The sequence below is a fragment of the Calypte anna genome, chromosome 1, assembly GCF_003957555.1.
Source record: "Calypte anna isolate BGI_N300 chromosome 1, bCalAnn1_v1.p, whole genome shotgun sequence".
NCBI classification, from domain to species: Eukaryota; Metazoa; Chordata; class Aves; order Apodiformes; family Trochilidae; genus Calypte; species Calypte anna.
The window spans coordinates 33,800,057-33,821,766 of NC_044244.1; the positions used below are offsets into that span (position 1 = coordinate 33,800,057).

At 42.5% G+C, this 21,710-nt stretch overlaps 1 protein-coding gene across 4 annotated transcripts in view; it reads left to right on the forward strand.

Moving 5' to 3' along the window:
• The first annotated feature begins 13,215 nt into the window (after positions 1-13,215).
• Positions 13,216-21,710, forward strand: part of HMGA2 (high mobility group AT-hook 2) — a 114,641-nt gene continuing 106,146 nt past the window's right edge. For 2 of the 4 annotated variants that reach the window (XM_030469179.1, XM_030469178.1), the window contains exons 1-2: positions 13,656-14,567; positions 17,291-17,377. In XM_030469179.1, coding sequence (XP_030325039.1) covers positions 14,457-14,567; positions 17,291-17,377 — 198 coding nt within the window. In that variant the 5' untranslated portion in view covers positions 13,656-14,456. Of the gene's footprint in view, positions 13,299-13,655; positions 14,568-17,290; positions 17,378-21,710 lie in introns of those variants that run through there. The other 2 variants (XM_030469177.1, XM_030469176.1) reach the window with 2 other exon arrangements.

The window sequence follows — 21,710 nt, forward strand, 5'->3', positions numbered from 1 at the left end:
TTGTACTGTTTCCCACACTCTCCTGCTGTAGCTACTACTGGATTCTACATCCATCCACTTAAGATCTCAAGTCTTAAATGACAGCTAAATCTGGAGCAACAAGAGGTGTTGCTCTCTGAGCATCTCATGAAGCCTGCACACACTCTCTGTGGGTGTTGGTTATCCTCTGGTTTCCCTCCTCCTTTTTGCTGTGAACAGTTCCACATTTGACTTCCCCTAGAAGACAAAAAAGAGGAGTTTGGCAGCAAGCAACCCTTGAGAAGTACAGGATCTGAATGGTCAGTCAGTCATTTGCATGGATTTGATAAAAAGCTACTGTCAAATGTAACATATTACACCTGCCTTCTGCCCAACCTCCCCTCCGTTGGAGCAGTCATTTAGATACCTCTCATTTATTTGCAGGAGCCTAATTATTTTTCAGACTTGGCCTGGTCTTTCAAGTCTGGTTGAAATTAATGGATTGTTTCTTTAGAAGAACGGGGTTAACATGATTACTGGTGGTGTGTCATCCATTTTGCAGAACATATAAGGGGTTTCTTTTAAAAGCATACAATTCTGAGAAGCTTGTCCTCCCCACATAACAAATGATCAAATCATAACATCAAAAGCAATTTGCCTTACACAAAATATTCCAGTGCTCTGCAGTCTTCCCCACTCTGTCCCTGTATTGAGACTTCTAATTCCCTGCAAAATCAGTAAAGCCTTGCAGCTTGCTTAAAATATTAATGTAATAGGGAAACAGATGCAATACAAATATTTTTCAAACAGTGGCTGTATTAAAAACTATGACAGATTCAGCTGATCTCTGCTGCCTGCAGGAGCAGCTGAGTCTTGCAAAATGGATTGATGGTCAGATTGATGATCACTTTTGGATCAAGACCAAACCTAATTTCAAGTCTTTGGTCCTTGTTTCATCAGTTTGCCTCTTGATTCTACTTTTTCAAATCTATGCAGCCCTATATAACAACAACAACAATAACAACAAAAAACCCAAAACAAGCAAAAAACCCACAGAGTGTCAATATAACATGTCAGTATGTTCAGATAAGAATCTGAAAAGATTTTGAGTATGCTGCATTCTGTCCAGCAAAGCACATACTCAATTTTAGGCATGTGAATAACCTCACTGAAGAGAACAGAATTACCTGCTCAACTGGGTCCTGGCCAATGAAGTATTGAATTCTCAGTGAAGATAAGCTGTCTTGGTTTGAGTGAAAATAAGTTTTTGAAAATAGGAGAGTATTACATTTCATGCAGTTCTCTCATTCCATTATTTAGTTATGCCAATTAATGCATGAATGTTCCATCAAAACTTCTTTACTTCACTCAAAGTTCATGCATTTGGGGGAGTGTTCAATCTGTCAAACAGTAAGAACTTCAGATAAATATATGCTGGTTTAAAAATATATGAACACTTGCAATAACCCACTGTAGAAACATCTGAAAACCTGGATTTTGGAGATTCCCTTACAATTTCCACACCAAGAATCTCCAACTCAGCAGAAGCATCTGTACTGGTTACTGGGCAAATACTCCCTTATACATTGTCGCAAATCAAAATAAAGCTGCTACTTGATCAGTTATAATATGGATCTAAAACCTATGCTAACCTTTGGTAAAGACAAGATACTTCGTTACAAAAAAAAATTCTATGTAAAAATGTCACTTATATATGTTGGTATTTAAAACATTTGCTACTAGACTCATGGAAGTTTAAACATTTAGCTTTAAGGACCAAAAGGAAAAACACTGAGTTTCTATTTCTAAAATTCAGGAGTCACAGTTTCACTGATATACAAATTATAGATTGTACATTTGGACTCCAGAATGGTGTAAGTTGCACATATTATACTGGCTCTTGTTAGGAATGGCTTGCATTTTGCTAGTCTTTACTGAAAGCTGTCCAAACTCAAGTAGTTAAACATACCCTGCAAGCACCCTCTTCCAATAAAATAACGTTTATCTTTTCCATAAATATGAAATATTTTCATTTAATGGATGTGATAAACAATACTATGCCTGGATCTATATTAAATTTCATGTCCATTTTAACCTGTCAGGCAATGTAGAATTTTATTCTACAAGTGGAGCCAAGAATCTCTAAGGCATTGGTTGTTACACGTGCTCACTCACACAGAAGTATACCTAGAACTGCCATTGGACTGTTTCATAGGAAAGCTATGTTGGAAAATATTAAGAGGGTTCTAATATGTTGCATTGCGGTTTTTTGTGTCCATTAGGCCTGGTAGTTAAACCTATGCTACTAAGGTAGCCAGACTTCAAAAGTCCAAGAAAAAGTGCATGAAAAATATTGTCTGTAAATCCCAAGTATTCTCATAAATGGGATAAATGAAGCGATTTTCTGTGTTATGCTTGACAGATCTTTCTGAGCATCCCTGACCACAGTCATAATTCCTTCCCTCTTCTGTCCTCTGCTCTTTTTTCCCCTCCCTTGGTATGCTCTGTCACTCAGATGTGTGTGTGGTTAACCCAGCTCCCTCCGTGACCCTGACAACCAAAGGGATGAGGGACTGCATGGGCTGTGATTCCTTACTCCAAGTATGTTTACTGCCTGACCAGCCTGAGAGGACTCAAAGTGGTGGTGACAGACGAAACAGGAAGGGAACTACTGAGCACCCACTGCAGCTTTTCTGCCAGTGGAGGCATTTTTATCTTTTTCAGTTAATCTCAGATAGCTTTTTAATTAATTTTTTTATCTTCTGTTGCAGTGATTTTGGTGTCGGAAGTGTCCCTAAGATTCTGAACTACGTTTAAAAAATTTCTTTAAGTGCTTCTCTTTCTAACAGTTGATGGCTTGGGTTCAGGTTTTGCCACTTACTTATGTACAGGTCTGGATTACAATGTGGTATTGAGGAACTTGGGACATTCTGCTGTCTGTATTTGATTAGAAGGACAGAGGCAGACATGCCTTGTTAATTGCTATTATTTGAGCTATTATTTCCCTCTCGTTAGGGCTTGCAGATTGGCTGATTGGGCCAAGACTAAACTTTGAAAGACTCCTCAGGAAAGCACTGGGTCCTGAAGGTGTGACTGGACTTTAAAGTTCTCTGAATATGGATGGGCCTGACACATTTTGGAGCACCCATATTTACTACTTTAACTTTTTAGAAACCAGTTGGGACTGCCAGGTGCTCCATACTATGGAATGCTACAGAAAAGTCTGACAGGGCTGATATTAAAGGTTGACTTCCTTTGCCAGTGATCTGAGTGACATAACATCATAACATCCATAACATCACAACATCAGATGTTCATTATGCAGATATGCATCTTAGATATGCAAGATATACTAAATTTGTCCTACCTTGACATGCAACTAAGAGGATGTGATAACTAGGAAATGGTCATAGAGATTGATTTCTGATAACCAGCTTATAAAGAAAAAGCTGACTGTGAGGTGGCATTTTTGTATATCACAGTTTTTGCATCAAAGAAATTATATTTATTTTTCTTCACTGGCCAAGTGACTTGTTTCAGATCTTCTGTAAATAAACCATATGAATGCAGAGGGATTTATTTTCATCCAGATCCTGGACAAAATTATTTTCTGCAAAAGCTTTTCTGTGAAAGATTTTTTCAAAGCCAGCCCTGGAGCTAGTCTGCCCAGGATGGCAGTCTGTTCAGAAAAGCAAACACAAAGAAGAAAGAATTAAGAAGCACGTAACTGATGCACCATCCCTTGCCCTTTCTGCCCATACATTTGAGTCAGTACTGAATCACTTCTGGTGTGAACAACAACAACAACAACAACAAAAGAAGAAGTAAACAATCATAATGAAAGAACTTTTGCTTTAGGAAGCTCTCTGAAGATTTTATTGCTATTTGCTGTTGAAAGCCGATGAGGGAGCGGTGCTGTAAGGACAGACTAGAAAGTATAATAAATATAAATGGATATACAGGGCTTGATTGTTCTTTCACACCAGTGAAACTCTGTTTCACACCAGTGAAACTCTATGGACTGAAAGTAGGCCCACTAATTACACAATACACTTCTATAAATGATCTGTAACTCTGGAGTGGCTGAATTGTAATATAACCTAAGGCACAATGTGAATGTGCACCCCTGGTCCCTGAGGTGTGTGTTAATAGTAATACAGCTTGTCATCGTGTGTTTTTAAATTTTTAAATCTAAGTAAAATATAACATTGCATGTAATAGGTACTTTAAATGGCAGATGTGTAATAAACATGTCTATTTATGACAGACTTAGGCAGCAAAACATAATGAGGTGTGGTTCTGGTACAAATTTTGCTTCAGGTTCACTTTGTACTTTTAACCACCTCAGTTAATTACACAGCTAAGATCTTGCCCTGGAGAGTTTTAATTTTCTTGTGATTATATAATGGACTCTTACTAATATCATTATTCAAAAAAATAAATAAAAGGATAGGAATATTTTCAGACAGAACTTTAAGTACCAGGATTTGTTTAAGCCTCCTTTTACTAATTCTGAGTCATGACTGAAAACATTTAAAGATGTTTCTTTGCCTTAGGTAACCATGAAGCTTTTCTTCAGTGTTTTCACTACTCTCTTTCATATATATGATTTTTGAATTACTGCCATTACCCCAGTTTCTCTAGGCCAGAGATGTCTTCATCCTCATAATGGCCCTGGAAGACAGAGAATACTCCCACCTGTGTTCTCCTAGGAGGGCACAGACTTTTCCTTCTTTCCCAGCTCAGTGGGAGGCAGGAATCTGAACACCTCCATGGATCTGGGTGCATGTGGTTTGCCTGGGGTCAGACAGAAACGAACACTTGGCTATGAGAAAGAAGGAATCTCCATTTGCTGAGCTGCCAACCTCTGCTCTAATCCCTGAACCCTCCTCCGTACCCCATGGATGCGTAGAGGGAAAATGGACAAAAACCCCTCTAACAATCAAAGAAATGAACAGTCTGGAAACAGGATGACTCTGCTGTAGGAAGCAGGTGCTCATCCTATGAAATGCAGGCCTTGGTAGCAGATGGGACAGTTTATCAGTCCCCAGCCTCTTCCCAGCAGCCTTCCTCCCTGGGCACAGCTCAGGAGCCTGTGGGGAAAGGGCTGTGTCTCAGATGAATTGTTCTGGCAGCAGCCCCAGCTCCCACCCGGCCCCAGCTTTTTCCCCTGGGCTGCTTGGCTGCTCTCCCATCACACGAGGGTTACATGTCTGGGATGTGACAGGCAAGTGACTCCCGGGGCAAGATGGTGGCTGGGAGCAGCTGCCATGGCCGGATGAGTTCCTTCAGCTCACAGCCAGCTCCCATCCCTCTCCCCGAGCCAGACAGGAGGAGGGAGGTAGCAAGGAGTAGGATGAGAGACTTTGCTACTGCCCTAGCAGCTTATTCCTGCCCTCCTGGTTTGCTGGGACACCTCAGGAGCTGGGAGAGTGACTTGGCAGCAGAAGGAGCCTGGGCACACCTCTGGCACCCTCCATCCCAGCTGGAAACCAGGGGCATCTCTGGAGCTGGGAGAAGTTTTGGTTAGGAAGATTACACCTAGTAACTTGTGCCACCAAGGAGGAGGTGGGCATCAGACAGACAGACAGACAGACAGCAGACCCAAATCTTCAGCTGCTGTGAGCTGTCCTTACCTTACTGGCCAGGCTGTATCTTTCTGCTCCCTATTAAATTTCTTTTCCTTCCCCCAGAGTTCATTTTGTTGACAACTTCATTTTGTTCTAGCTGTATCACTGTGCTTTTAGGGCTTCAGCAGGCAACAAAAGATCTCAAGGATCTTAGTTTTAAGGCACATTCACAAAATATCCATTAATTTGAGCGAGAATGCTGATTTTAACACCTTTTGGAATATGAACTAAGAATTTACTGTAATGTAAATAATTTACTACATACTTTGTGAAAGTAAGTATAATGGAAAATTATATTTAGCTACTAATTTCTAAACTGAAACAGCAATATACTTCTCTGGTGTAATATATTTTCCAGTCATGTGCTGAAGAGAAGCATTTTTTTCAGCTGAGCTCACTTAAAGTTCAAAAGATAAATATATCACAATGACAAATTGCAAAATGCTATTCATACATTTAGGTAAAAATTGTTCCCTCATTTGTTTGTATTTCACATAAACTGTATTACTGTTATTTCCAAAGAAAATATAGTACAAAATAATTCTGATTAAAAATACAAGTATTGTTAATGGACCAAACAGAAATTTATCTTAGCTTGTGGGGACAAAAAGTTAAACTTTAAAAGGAAACTAAGTATACTCTATTTGGGTGAAATTCATTCCAGCACAAAATGATATCCACTCAGCCCTCCAAGCTGCCTAATCCCCTATTCAGGGTCCCACAGGGTGGGACATGAAAGGAACATTTAGTGCAGGGGTTTCTGCATGTGTTCTGTTCCAGGTGGCTGAAAACTTGTCCACATGGGGATAGTGGTCTGAACTTACATGGCTGGCAGGCTGTTTTAGGACTTGTCCACAAGGCAAAGTTAAAAGACATTTGAGGACAAATTTGCCAGGCACTCCTAACTTCAAACCTGCAAAAGTGAGGACATGCAGTGTGGGTAGGAACTGGTTTGTCTGATGTGCTGTGACCTGAGTCACACGTGCTGAGCACAGACCCAGCTCATGCAGGGAATGAACATGCAGTAGGGCGATGCTGTCCCTTTTCCATAGCTGTCCCTTTTTAAGGCAACTAAGCTGGTGAAGGGACTTAAGCACATATCCTATGAAGAGAGGCTGAGGGAGCTGGGGGTGTTCAGCCTGGAAAAGAGGAGCCTCAGGGGAGACCTCATCACTCTCTACAATTCCCTGAAAGGAGGTTGGAGCCGGGGGGGGTTGGTCTCTTTTCCCAGACGATTTTCAACAAGACAAGAGGACACGGTCTTAATTTGTGCCGGGGGAGGTTTAGGTTGGATATTAGAAAGAATTTCTTTACTGAGAGGGTGATCAGACATTGGAATGGGCTGCCCAGGGAAGTAGTGGATTCTCCACCCCTGGAGATATTTAAAAAGAGACTGGATGTGGCACTCAGTGCCATGGTCTGGTAACTGCAGCAGTAGTGGACCAAGGGTTGGACTTGATGATCTCTGAGGTCCCTTCCAACCCAGCCAATTCTGTGATTCTATGATTCTATGATTCCACTTCCATGTATCCTCTGTCTGTGGAGTACTAAGCAAGAGCTTAAGGTGGCAGCTGGGATGGGGATACTCATTTCACTCTGTCCTGGGAGCAGAGAGGCATTTCTCAGTGAAATTCTCGTCAGGTATATCCATACATCATGCCACCATGAGTAAACTTTTTTGATTGTTTTGGTTAAAGCTAGAGATCTGTCAAATGCAGAATCAAATCCTGCTTTTCCACTAGGTCACTAACTTACCCTACAGGTATCCATTTAGCAGGTAATGAGCTCTTTGTGTAATGAGTAAGGACATTCAGCTGCCTTAGTTTCATCTTCCTGTAGCTTACCATCAACTAACATGTTGTATGTCTCAGGTCAAAGAATCTACAGTTAGAAATAAGTGAAAACAAGGAAATGTGACAATGATAAATCTGATCTTTAGCATTATATAGCAACAAAAGGTGAAGGAGTAATTTTATTGACAGAAAATATATAATAAAGTAACATGTTGGTATCAGAAGTATTATTTACTACTCATACAGGGTAACGCACTGGAGGTCTATAATTTCACTACTGACTATTTTTATCACTTTTTTATCAGTTCAGAAATAATTTATGCAATAATATACTCTGATTTCTCTTTCCAAACAATTGTATGCACCCTGCCTCACTTCCAACCCATATGCATGTTCTCTCTTTCTCACACACACACAAAGGATTCTGTAACAACAGGACCATTATAGAGAATGATCTAAAACATGTGGACTGCAGCCAATATTTAGATATGGTATAGTAAATTTTGGAAGGTATAAAAAGGAAATAACTGAACTCATTGCAGAGAAAAATGAGCCAGTCTTAAGTACTTTTAATCACAGAGTTTTATATAAAAACATATGCAAGATACTGAGCTGAATACTGAAGGGGAAAGGGACTAAGGCAGAGGAAAAATCCACTTCCACTGGGGTTTGGGATGGGAGGTTTTGAGCACTTATATAAGTTATTAGCTACAAGTTTTAGGAGAGACTCCGTGTGTGACAACTGCGACCTGAGAACTTTGTCATGACACCCCACAGTTCAACTGGAGCTAAAAGGGCAGTCAGTACCTTGCTCCTCCTTCCTTGCCCAGATTGCTGTCCCACCTGCTTTGCTGGCAGGTCACTTACTCTGCCCGCTTTGTCCAAAGGGATCCCGGGGAAAGAGAGAAACAACCACCTCTGCAGTGCCAAAGATGAAGGCACAGTGAACCAGTTCTTTTCCCCTTTCTCAAAATACCCAGCTGTATCCAAGTTCCTGCCAAATCAGTTTTTGTTCAACATCCCCAGCACCCTGAGCTGAGCTCTCCAGGTCACCTCCACAGTTGGGAGGCTGCAAACAGGCAGCATTTCCTCTGCATCTGCCCACTTCCCTGGGCAGGTATGTTGAGCCTTTGTAGATATTTACAGGCATATGCAGTTGCCCAAACATTCTGCCTATAGCTGTGTTCTGTATTTGCATTAAACCTGCTTGCCATTAATCAAGGGCTTTAGCGAGCTAGAGTTTTTCACTGAGTTTTTCTGCTGAGCCTGGGCTTCAACATTTTCACACTTGCAGACTGCCCTTAAAAAAAACAGACTGCTGGCATCTGTCTGATAAATAGTTGTTCAAAAGTATAGCAAATGCAAAACAACACTTCCTTGTTTTAGTTAAGTGTTGTACTTGGATGTGTTCATAAAGCATGTGGAAACAAGTGGGACTGATTCTGCCAAATCTGTTCATTTGAAACAGAACTTTACTCCATCAGAAATCAGTTTGAGATTCATGGTGCTGGTCTGCATAAATAAGGCTTTACTTGTTAGCACTGAAAGAGGCAAAACTGCTAATGAACAAGAATCTCCAGATATAAATAATAATAATTTAAAAAAAGAAAAAATCTAACACAGATTTGCCTTAAGAATTTTTGAAAAATCACAACGTTTGCTTGAGTGAAAGTAAATGAATGAATCAATCAATGAAAAGACATTAGCAGACAATTGGCTCTTCCTCTACACATCTTCAAGTCCAGAGCTGGTAAGAACTAATGAGTGAAGGCAGTCCTAGGAAGGTCACAGGAACTCCAGTTTGCTGAGTCTACGGAGTATTTCCTACAGAAACAGAAAAAGTACCTTCTGGGCTGTAAGGAGTGTAAGAATAAACTCACTGTGAAGGGTGACAGCCTAGATGCATGGCTTTTGAGGTGCAGCAGGAGCATGTTTTGGCCCATAAGGTGGCTATGTTGCATTTTGAGGCTGGCTTTAGGTTGGAGAACTGTTACCAAAAGAATCCCACATGGGCTGATTCCAGTGCAGCTGCACCAGGGTTAGCAACAATGGGAGCCTTAGTACAGACAGCTTTAGGCTCCAGCAGCCGTTTTCAGCACTGTATCAGTTAACCCTGCTCTGAGGAGGGTTAATTGACACAGTGCTGCAAATGGCTGATGAGATGAAAACTCATATATTATGACTCCCAACGTCCCTAACAATCCTGCAGCTGCGTTCATATTAGCAATGGTGGGAATTTGGAGGAGGGAAGAAAATTCCCCAGTGCAGACAAGGCCTGAGAGTGAGCCTTAATGTTCTTTTCTGGGTCTTGTTTGTCAGTCGCAGTCACATCCTCCCAGGCATCTGTAGATCGCTGATTATGAAGCAGCAGCCACTGTCGGTTCCTCTGGTTAGATGAAAAGAAATGGACTGAAGAGTGGTGATCCACCCTGCCCCATCTGAAAGGTGTGCTCAGCGTTCCCCTGCCTGCTCTTCTCCTTCTCTTTTACCTCCAGACACCAGAGGGAGTCTGCTCAAAAAGAGCCAGAAAAAACAAAAGTTAACTTTCCCCACAAATAAGGACAATATCTGCAAAATGTGCTTTACCTAAAAGGGTTGGTTTTCTAGAATCAGAGTATCAGGATTCCCAGCTCCTTCAGTCTCCATCAGAGCCTTTGACTGCATAAATGTATTTGGATGCTCTGTGGGCCACAAAAGACAAGAACCCAACCAATGGATGACCCTTATAGACAGGGCAGCCTATCTATAGCACTGGCCAAAACTGTTCTAAGGAGCTCCCTGAGGCAGTACAGAGCTGTGAGCTCCCTGAAGAACTGAGGAAATGGGCAGAAAAATTCACCCTAATTTTACCATCTGCTTTCCCATCCCTGGCCAGAAACCTCTTTCCAAGTCAGACCACTGCTGCCTTAAACTTGCCTTATCACTACTGCTTTTGAGTAGCATGTACTCCATGAGAACTAGGGTGGAGTAAATAGGACACCTCCCCGTTGAGCAGAGCTGAGGGGTGGCTTCACCTTTTGCACTCTTTGGTGAGCTGACACTGTAAGGTCAGCAACACTCTTCCCATCACACATACTGCATTGCAGACCCTCAGGGAAATGTAGCAGCTTGGGGGAAAAAAACCCAAAAACACTACTATTCCTTGTGTAGTCCACTACTATTAAAGACCAACATCTGAGCTCCCAGACTTCCACAGGTGGGACTTTGCTACAGTCATGTATGGGCTATGTTATGTGACATCTCCCCATGTCAGTGAGCAGCATGAGCTTACTAATGAAGAACTTTTGTGGTTCTTCTGCATCCACAGGCTTTTATGGCAAGGTAGATGAAGAAATGGGGCAGAGAAGAGGGTGCCTTGCTGCTTTATAATCTCTGCTTATTTAACCTGGAATTTTCTGTATTTCTGAAAGGTACTGCAATCTGATGTTCTGTGTTCTGGTGCAAATTATTATTGCTGCTGTTAGACTGCACAATTTAAAAAGATCCTCTCTGGGAACAGAGGCCAAATAACCCTCTACAAATCATCACGCTGAGTACAGAACAACAAATTACCTCTTTATACGTGTTCTGGTTTAGGTAGCAAAATGTCCCTTATTTTTCATTCTCTTCTTCTTAAGATTGTAGGAAGTTCCTCTGATTTCACTGGAAATTTTCTGCGTTTGTATGCTTATGGAGAGCAGAAACCATGCTTTATTTTATGTAAATAAATTTCCTGCCCTAGTAGGAGTGCTTCCAGAAAAAAAAATAAAAGCACTACCAATTAATACCTCTGTTGATAGACCAAAGCTTAAATCTCAGATCAGATCTGGTGGAAAGTAGAACAAAGTTACTCCAGTAACTTTGCAGAATTCTCGTCAATGAATGATGTTCACTGGTGTTTGCACTGAATGGAGCAATAATCCATCTTTTCAGAGGATGGATTGGAACGGTGTAAGGACTAGTTACCACATCTCTTTGGGAAAGGAATCTGGAACAAAACCAAGAGGTGTTTCTGGCTTCTCAGCTTCCACCAGCCACTTAAGGAAGTCAGGCTTTCTGGGTTCTGGGTGTCATGTTGCTTACCTGTGCTAGCGTACTCTGGATATAACTAATATAAGAAAAAGTCTTTTTATTAGTCTAGACAGGTTCATGTCCCCACAGCTGCCATCAGGAAGCTCATACTGGTTTATAATCTAAGAATTTTTGGCCAAGGAGGGAATCAAGACAGTTTCAAATAAACAGAAGGTCCATAAGTCATTTAGATTTCTGATACTAATGCTTGTTATGATAGTGAATCTGTACACAGACATTCCTAGGAAGATCCCAACTCTTGTGTTGGGCACAGTGCAAGCACTGAGATTTTTCTTCGGAAGAACTGCCTTTAAAAAGTGAGTTTAGGAACATTGCTCCCATGTGAAGATTATTTGCTTATGGCTGTATGTAAAAAATCTTTGGACTATAGCATTGTTACTAGAGCTATTCAAAGGAAGACTAATGGAACTATTAATAACCCATATAGGATGAATCTATGGAGATGGAAGTTTTGGAGCTACAGGCTTTTACCTATTGCATGTACCACTTTCTTCTAGAGAAATGGATACATGAATATGTTTCAAAAAGAGTAATGGATGTTATAAAAGTTATTAGCTGCCCTGCTTTAAACTAGATACTTTAAAATCTCCACTTGGAATCCTGATCTCATACAACAACTTGATCTTTTGATGTACATAATGGATGTAGGGCCCTGCAGATTTCTTTGTGATGTGATGGAAACTGAATATTTTACAAAGTGTAGTTGGGACTACAAGACTTCTCCGATAGCAGTAAGATGTTAACAGGTGGAGTGTGTCCATCTTCCATCGCTGGTTGTTTTTGGGGATGGGAGGGAACCAGGGTTTGGGAGGCTTGTGATTGGATTAAGAACACTTTGGGAATATTTTCAGCATTATGAAGTCTTCTAGGATTACTCTTTTCTTTAGCCCATCTGTCTGCAGTGTACTTTTCCTGTTCCACAGAAAGTAACTCAGCTGTCTCCTCAGCACAGTCCTTGCTTGTCAATGATTGCACATGTCTGATTGGAGTAACTTCTTGCCTGATCATATTTCTTTATCTATAGGCAGCTAAGAATTTATAAGGTACTGAGACAACTGGTTGCATCCAGATAGCCAGCGCAAGAAATGTTGCAGCAGTATCTCTGCCCTCTTCCGATTGCAAACGATAATGTAACTTTTTCTTTTTTTTTTTTTTTTTCTTCCCTCTCTAAAGGTTCTCTTATGTCCGTCCACCCGAGTAGAGGAGGAAGGATGTGAGGAGACAGTTGTAGGGAGGAGACAGTCCGTGACCTTGAGGGAAGTGTGGGACTGGGGCGGGGGGGGGGAGAACTCCAAAGCCGCACATGGAACCCAGGTGCGGGCGCTTGCCCCGGAGGACGCGCAGGCATCGGTGTCCTCCCTGCCCTTTGTGGCGATGTCATCGCGCCACGGTGAAGGGGCGCCTGACCGTGGTTTGCATGGGAGAGGACCGAGCACCGAGGCTGTGTGGGAGAAGCAGTTTGGGGAGATTTGTAGACGGCAGCAGCCCAGCCACACTCAAGGGAACAATGCCGGGGCAGGGCTCTGCAGAAGAAGCCATTCCCCGTGCCCGTCGCCCTCCCGGCACGAAAGCTCCTGCCTTACACCACCCACCTCTCACCCCGCCGGCGGCCGCCCCTGGAGCACCGAGCCCGCCGCAGCCTGTGCCGCCGCCGGTGCCGCCGCCGAGCCCTCCGTGGCCGCAGCGGCAGCGCCTTCCCCGGCGGACGCACCGCCGGCCGGAGCGCGGAGTGCGGACCGGCGGGCCTGTCCCAGGGGCGGCCCCGGCCCCGCCGCCTTTGTTCCGCCGGGCGGCCGGCGCCCACGTGCAGCGGCGGCACCGCGGAACCCCGCGCAGCCGCCCGCGGGTGGGTGTTGGTTTTGGGGGGGGGGGGGCGTTGGGGGATGTGTGGGATGTGGAGCGGCGAGACCGCCCCCGCCGCAGCGCTGGGCTGCGTGGGGGCAGCCGGGGGGCGCGGGCCGGGGCGCGGGGACCCCGTCCTGGCCCTTTAAACCTGTGGCGGCGGCGGGGCCGGGCCGGTGCGGGACACGTGAGGCGGCCGCGGCGTGCTCCGCGCTCCGCCGCCGCTGCCCCGGCCACCGGGCTGCTCGTGTTTTATCTGGCCGGCCGCCAGCTCCGATCGCTGGGGTTTTTGGGTTTTCGCTCTGCCTCCTCCTTTTTTTTTTTTTTTTTTTTTTTTTTTTCAGCCCCCTCCCGGTTTTTCCACCCACGGCGTAAAGGTGTTTGTTGTTTGGTTTGGGGTTTTTCCCTCTTAAAAAAAAAAAACCAAAACAAACAACCCTCATCCTCGTTTAGTCCGTGGCCAGGACTAGCATAGTATCATTTCCAGTCCCAGCAGCTCGCATCACAGACGCGAACCCAGGACCGCCTCCCCCCCGTTTCTTTTTTTTTTTCTTCACAATCTCCCAAATCGTTTCATTATTGTTATTTTTTAAATGATCGCTCTTTTTGCCCGCTGCTCCCGCTGCTGCCGAAATCCCCGTCTTCCCAGGGTGCATGCTTCTGGCAAGAATTGTGCAGTGTCCTCAGTCCATTTTCAGTGTATTTTATCTTAATTTGTCCTGATCCGATCTAAGCGCGATAGCCACCACTTGCTTTCAATTTGTAGGATTTTTCCCCCTTCTTGGTTTGCTCCGACTACCCTCTCTCTCTCCTTGCAATTCCAGGGTTGCCATTTACTCTGCCTTTTCTTCTTCGTGCTTTTTTTTTTCCTTTTTTTTTTTTTTTTTTTTTAAACCTCCCCTCCTTTGAATTGCTTCATGTTACTAACCATTCTTAAATTGTAAGAGAGATTCATTCCCCCTCCTCTTCCACCACCACCAGCACCACTACCACCATCACCTCCTCCTCCTCCTCCTCCCCTTCTCTTCTCCTTTTTGGCAGCACCAGGACGTCCGGTGTGGTGGTGGCAGCGAGCAGCAAAAGCAGCAAGAGCTCGTTTTGATTCCCCCCCTTCCAAGGTGCTGCGGAGAGACTGGTTTCAGGCTGAGCAGCAGAAGTCACGATGAGTGCACAAGGTGAGGGACCCGGTCAGCCTTCCACTGCTGCCCAGGAGCAACCTGCAACCGCAGAGCCTCAGAAGAGAGGACGAGGCAGACCCAGGAAGCAACAACAAGTCAGTATCGTATTGATACGTAGAGCCGCAGATCTATAGTATTATAGGCATGTACATGTACGTATTATGCTGCAAATGAAGGAGTCCTGCAGACGGGGCGGGGGGCTTTGTTGTGTGCTGCTTCCCGGCGAGGTGGTGCAGAGGCGTCGCGGGGGGCTCGGCGGGGCGCCCCGGCGGGGGGACCCCGGGGCCCGGGATCGGCGGGGTGCTGCCTGCCTGTGGCTGAGCCGCAGAGCCTCCTCGGGACTTTCACTATTGTGCAAGGAGCGAGCTGGGGCTTTTCAATGTAAATGGGGAACATGGAGCAGCGCGGCTCCGACCAACCAGCGCTCGCTGGGTCATTTCGAGCTGATTTTGAAATTGCGAAAGCGAGGAGCAGAGATCGGGGGCTCTCCTGTCTCCCTCCTCTCTCAACTCTTGCAATGTCTCAATCTGTGTGTGCGTGTGTGTGTGTGAGCGTGTGTGTGTGAGTGTGTGTGTGTGTACGCGCCTGTGTCGGCTCCCACCGGGGGCTGCTGCCGCCTCCGATCTTGACCAGCCCAGCCCCTAACTGCCCCTAGATCCTGGGGCTGGAGGAGAGGAGGGTGTCTAGAAAGTCGTATAGTTTTTTTTTTCTCCAGCTTTTTTTCTTTTTTTTTTCCTTTTTTTCTTTTTTCTCCCCTGGCGTTCCCCCCTTTCCCACCTCCTCCCTCACCCCCGTCATCATGTGCAGAGAGGTGCCCCCGTTGCCGATGGAGGTGGGGGAGGCAGACGAAGGGGGCTTGCCCTGCATTTATAACACCTTCTGCCTGTGCCTCGGCGCTTTCCCAGGCAGGTCGAGGCAAGGGGGGTGGGGGGGGGGGAGGAAGTCTGTTCCCGGGACTCGGCTGCCTCCCACCCGCACCCCCAGCCAGGCCCCGAAAGGGACACGCAGGGCTCCTCTTTTTGACTCTCAAGACCTGAATCTGCGCTAAGGTTACTAGATCCGCGCATTATTTCCATTCCCACCCCCCATCCCCTTCCCTTCCTCTCTCCCGAAGTGCCATTGTCGCATCGCCTGGAAATGCCGAGCGGCTTCAGCCTCTGCCGCCGGGGAGGCGGCCCGGCAGCTCCCGGGCCCTGCAGCCCCTCTGCCGGCCCCGCCGACGGGGGAATTTTGCCCGCGGATGCAACCAATTAATCCCGCAGCTTCCCGGGGGCAGCTCGGAGTTACCCGTAGCCTTTTCATTTTCCTTTTTTTTTTCAAGCGACCTTTCCGCGGGCTTTAAAGATGTTTACTCCATTCATTGAGCATCAGCCCACGGCCACGAGAGCCATCGAGGGGCTGCGAAAACACGGAGGGAGATGAACAAGCAGAACCCCGAGCCGGAGGAAACCCGGCTGCTTTCTTCCCCCCTCCTCCCACCGATGTGCTCCTGCAAATTGCGCAGCAAGTCCTTTTTGGAAAGCCATAAAAGCGGAGCCCCTGCGTTTCCCGCTCTGCCCTCAGTGACACCGACTTCGCCGCGGCGGCTCTGCCCCCACCCCTCCACCCCCCTCCATCCCGGTTTGCCCCCCCCCCAGGGCTACGGTCGCCCAGCCCCAGCCAGCATCAGCTTTGCCAGTTTGAGCCGGGGCTGCTTTTTTTTTTTTCTTTCTTCTTCTTTTTTTGCTTTTTCTTATTTGCTTATTTTTCCCCTTTTTTTAAGTTTTTTTTTTTTCCTTTTTCTTTTTTTCCCCCTTCCCCTATTGCGTGTGTATGTATGAAAGAGGAAAAAAAACGTGCGTCTCCTTAGTGGTGTTCAGCCCAGATGTGCAGTGCCTGCGGGGCTCGCCACCGAGAGCTTGGGGCAGCCTGGGAGTCCCCTCGCCAACCTCCCTTTAACCTACCCAGGAATTAAAAAGCTGAAGGGTTTTAAGCTGGTTTAAGTTAACAAACTGCATTTAATTAGTTCTACCACCTCCTGTAATCTGAACGAAATGGATAATATTTAAGACTGGAAGAGTTTGATAGTATTTATGATTCACTGAATAAATATTTGGAATCTGAACTCTTAGTAATTCATACCTATGTTTAAGGACTGGTTATTTACTGTCAAACAGAGGAATTAAGAAAATATCTATAATAATCAGTGTTTCTGTAGAGTAATTTTAGAGTTGGGTTTTGTTTTAGATATTTTTTGTCCAGGTTTTTCAGCATGCCAGTTATGTATCTGAAGAGACTTTTACATTTGCATTTTAATACAAATCAGTTATATTTAGAATAGGTGTGAGTATTATGCCAACAACAGGAAAAAATCCCCCCAAAATATTTGTGCTCTTTAGAGAGAACATAGTCTTACAGCTTTCCATGGTTAACTTATTTTTTAAAAAAGTTTTTGCTGAAAACTGCATTTGATCATTGTATCTTGCTAAAATGAAAAGCAGTTAAAATTAAATGGGTAATTGTAGTCTTTTTTGAATAGTCATTCTTACAGGAGGGAAGTTATCTTTTAAAAATGTGTTTTATGCTATAATTTACATGCTAGACTATGCAAACTTTTAAGTTTTTTTATGCAGTTGTAAGGGAAATTAAACCTTTATTGTGCAAAATATATTTTTTCTTTACCTCAAGTTGCTTAATTTTTCCTGTTTTATTTTAAATATAGTGTTATTTATACTGTTGATTTATACTGTTGATATAACTTCTCATTTATAGTTTATCCTTCAGATCTTTGGGGTCTGTTGTAGCCTCTTGCCACAAAAGCATGTTTTCCTATATTTAGGAACCAACCGGTGAACCATCTCCTAAAAGACCAAGAGGAAGACCCAAAGGAAGCAAAAACAAGAGTCCCTCTAAAGCAGCTCAGAAGGTGAGATTATTAAAGAGAGAGAGTTCCTAATGCTGTTTTTCATCAACTGATAGCACAAAATCTGGTCACTTGGGCTCTGAACTGTGGGGTTGGAACCCTTTTAATAATGGGAGCTACATAAAGCATATATTTTGCATTTTTAAGATTAAAATTAGCATGCTACATGAAGAACCCAGGTACAGAACCTATAGGGGCAGTTTACTTTTTTGATAGTGTGCAGATTACTGAAATACCATAATGTATTTGATACATTTACTGAGATCTCCTGCATCTAGTAAGGAAATCAGTGTTAAAGATATTATTTTGTCTAATAAGATTTTTGAAGGAGGAAGTCTAATTTCTTGCTCACTTACAGCCATTACTACTGCAGACCAAACCTCTGTATTAAACGTGTGTTTTGTCAAACATGGGTTAATTAGAAATCACTTGAATTATGTGTTGATGGAAATAAATGCATGGATTGAAATTTACAGCTTTAGAATGTGATGGTAAAGTGTGAGTTACAGTAAAAGCCTTCTCTGGCTCATTTACTAAGCAGTTTCATAGAGACTTGAAGTGCTATCAGTCTGAACCACTGCTTCTGCTTAGTGATGGGTTCTGAATGCATTTTACCATAGGACCTCCCTGAAGTCACTGCATTTAATGCATGGACTCTCTGCATCACAAATACAGCCTGACACTGGGGCTTGTTTTTTGCCTGAACTGGGGGAAGCTGAGCATTAGAAAACTGTGCCATCAAGGGAAATGATTCCTCTATAGGAACTGCTTTACTGAAGGCAAATAGTTGTGTGGAGGATTGAAAACAAATACAGGAGTTTTGTTTATCTTGATGGTTACACAGCAGTTAGCACTAATTTACAGGTACTAAATTGGAAACAAAAGCTGACAAAATCTGGTGGTGAACTGTAGGGCTTAAGTGTAGCAGTATCTTTTAAGTAGATCTGTGAAAACCTGTGTGGAAGATACTTGTGGCCTCATCTAATTCTGGTGCATTTATCAATATGCCTGTGGTACTGACCATATTCAGTTTGATAGTTTTCAGTGTTATAAACTACTATAGCAACTACCAATAAATATTAAATTATTAGGGTTTCATGTCTGTTTTGCTGTAAATGTTTTCAACTTTTGTTTGAGGGAAGTTTTCCAACTCTTTTAATTTAAAACTGTGTGATTTTTTTTTTATTTGTTTGTTTGTTGTTTATTTTGTTTGGGTTTTTGTTTGTTTGTTTGTTTGTTTTTTACTTTCTGAGCTGCAAAAAAGTATATTCTGTCAAGAAGCTCATGAATTAGTGAAGAATGTTTTACAGATTAAGCATTTCCAAGATATCAAAGCTGCTCTACAACCTAGTGAGCTTGAAATGGTTATTTTTTTCTTTACATAGTAAAAGTGTTCCTCAGATTCACTTAAAAAAAGTTGAAGTTTCACTCTTCAAAGGAGAGAGAACAGTTTTTTATTAGTCTAGCAAATCCAAATGTGAGCTTTAGTATTTTAAATATTACTCTTAGGAGTGTTGGCTTTCCTAGGAGAAATATTTGTAATAAGATTAAATTTTAAGTAACTTGTAGAAATGTGTGTTAAAAAGATATTTCTAAAAGAAATATTAACATTATTGCATTTATATGAGTGATTTAGAAATCAGTATAAATGGAAAATAACTTAAAACCACTCATATATGTGTAGGTATATAAAATAAAGAGCTTTCCAGATGATTCTGGTGAATATAGTTGGAGTTTTTTAATCTAATTTACGAACTGACCAATTTCATTTTAACGTTTTGATTTTCAGAATGTATCAAGTTACTGCTCTAAATAGAGCAAACTGTTTCAGGTGTTGATAATGTAAAAAATTGACCAAAGACCACATGTCTTTTTTATCATTAAAAAAAACCTTTGAGGGGTATGTAATAAGGAGCCTTACTTGTTTTTAGGTTTGTTAATAAACTGATGAATGTCTGATAAATCCTGTAAAACATAAAAACACTGGTAAAGACTAGGAAAAAGTCACAGAGATCACATTTCGAATAAATATTTTAGCTCTTTTTCCAATTTGATAATTAACCTTCTCTAAAATGGTTCAGCTTCTCATCAGGCATCTCACAGTATCTTTTTATGTAATATTAATTCCGATAGTTTTTCTAACAGGAATATGAATGGAAAGCTTTTGGCACTGTAAGAAAGCCTCATTGGTGATGAGGGCATTACCTCCTGAAAAGAGTGAGCTTTTTGTTTGGCTTGTGGTAAACATATTTACACATACAAACACATACATCTTATTTATTTAGGGCTTTCTGCAGCCTGTCTCAGCTCTCAGAAAAAGAGCTGGCAAATTTACTTTTAAGCCCCTCTACATGTGAACCTGAGTACTATACACACAACTGGAAATTGCTGGAATTTCTAAAGAATAGTGTGTGGCCTGTGTGTTTCAAAGGGAGCTCACTGAACTGTATTAGAGGGTTCACAACATGTAAGATAAATGTCAGCCAGGAGAACCCACCGAGCAGCCAGGAGAAGGCACTCATGATTAATTGATTGGGTGTTCTCTTGCAAACCATTACACATCACAATTAAAAATGTATTGCACAAACTGGCAGTGGTTAAAAATACCCCAGAACTGGGACTTTGTTTGGTTATCCTTCAGAAAGGAAATGCCCTTAAATCCATTGAGGGACAATCTACCCTGGAATCATGGTTGTGGTGTGTATTTAAAGTTTCTTGCTTCATGGGATTTTTTTGGTATTATTTTATTATTATTATTTAATATTTTTTTTTTTAGCTTTCAAAGCTTGTGTTTGGTCTTGGTAAACTGGCCTTGGGGCATCTGAAAACAAACTGTGCTTGTTAGGAAATTAGCAATGTGAAACTTGACAATGCATACAGAATGTTGCAAGACCAATTGGACAGCTAATAATGTGGCAATTACTATGATTTTAGGTAATAACACATTTTTTAAAAAGCCTTGCGTATCACACATGCCTAATTTGTTATGAACAGAACACGAGGAAAACTTCATTTTATAGAAAACCAAACAATTTCTCAATTGTTTAATTTTCATGAACAGAAGGAAAAAGATGTTAGCAAATGAGAAGAGATGGACACAAAAAGAGGCTTCATCACCTTGTATTGAACTCACTACAGTTAAGATGTTACGGAAATCTGCATCTTTAAGCAAGTCGTGCTGTTATTAATTTAAAATATTTTTTGAAAATTAGCAAAAAAAGGAGGGTATTTTTTGTTTTGTTTTTCCTAAAGAACAACTAGTTTTGCAGAAAGATCCTAGTAGGGATGTTCCCTGTTAAATTCCTGGGTGTTCTGTGGTTGAGTTTTATGTGTTGGTCTGAGCTGTGTTCCCAGCCCATCACGTTTCCTTTAAGCATTCAAGGGCTTTTCTTTGTTTAGCTCCTGTAGTTTGGCTTGACAAAAAAAAAACAGTATAGGTATAAATACTCAGCTGTTTGGAAGGAGGAAACAGAACTGTGAGCTTGAAAAAAAAGGAGTAGTAGCTACTGCTACTATGTGTTTGTCTCAAAAGAAATGCTAAGGATTACCCCAGGAATATCCAAAAGTAGATAAACTTAAGTAAAATTCACACTGACTTAACATATTTTGAGTTTTCTGGTAGCTGTTGATGTAGTGAAATTCACTTAAACACCTCCAGACCTTAAAATACCATCATCTGAAAACCAGATTTTGTGGTACTGTGGCTGAGTGTACTTACTACTGTCTCTACATTACGTGGCCAGAGTCTGGTGTGTAGAAAGGCACGTCCCTGAGTTAAGCAGTCCAAAGGTAAAAAAACAAAACGAAACACAACCCATGTGACTAGGACTCTGCCCTAAATTGGTTCATGAAAATCTATTTGGCTTCTCTATGCTTCATTCATTCTCACCAGCACCAGTCATTACAGGCTTAAAGGGAAAACAAGATCAGATTTACCAAGTGATGGTAGTGTGGTTATTTTACCTAAAAAAATAAGAGGGCTCAAAACCAGGTGTTTTGAGCAAGATGGGAGGGAAGAAGCAGCAGAAGACTGACTCCTGTTTAGAATTCAAATGGGTAAAACAGGACATGGGAAGTGTGATTTTTTTTTTTTTTTTAAATCTAGTTTCTTTTCAAAGTTTTTTGTTATGTCTTGGTTTGTTTTTTTGTTTGTTGTTCTGTTTTTTTTTTTTTTTTTTAACAAAATACTTTTTCTTTAGAAGGGAGACACCTTCCTGGGCAGGGTCCTTTGATATGTCTTGACAACAGTGATCTTCCTCTTGAGAACTCTCAGTTATTTCACCTGACTTAGAGCTCTTGACACATTTTATCTGAGGTCTCCAGCAGATCATTTTGC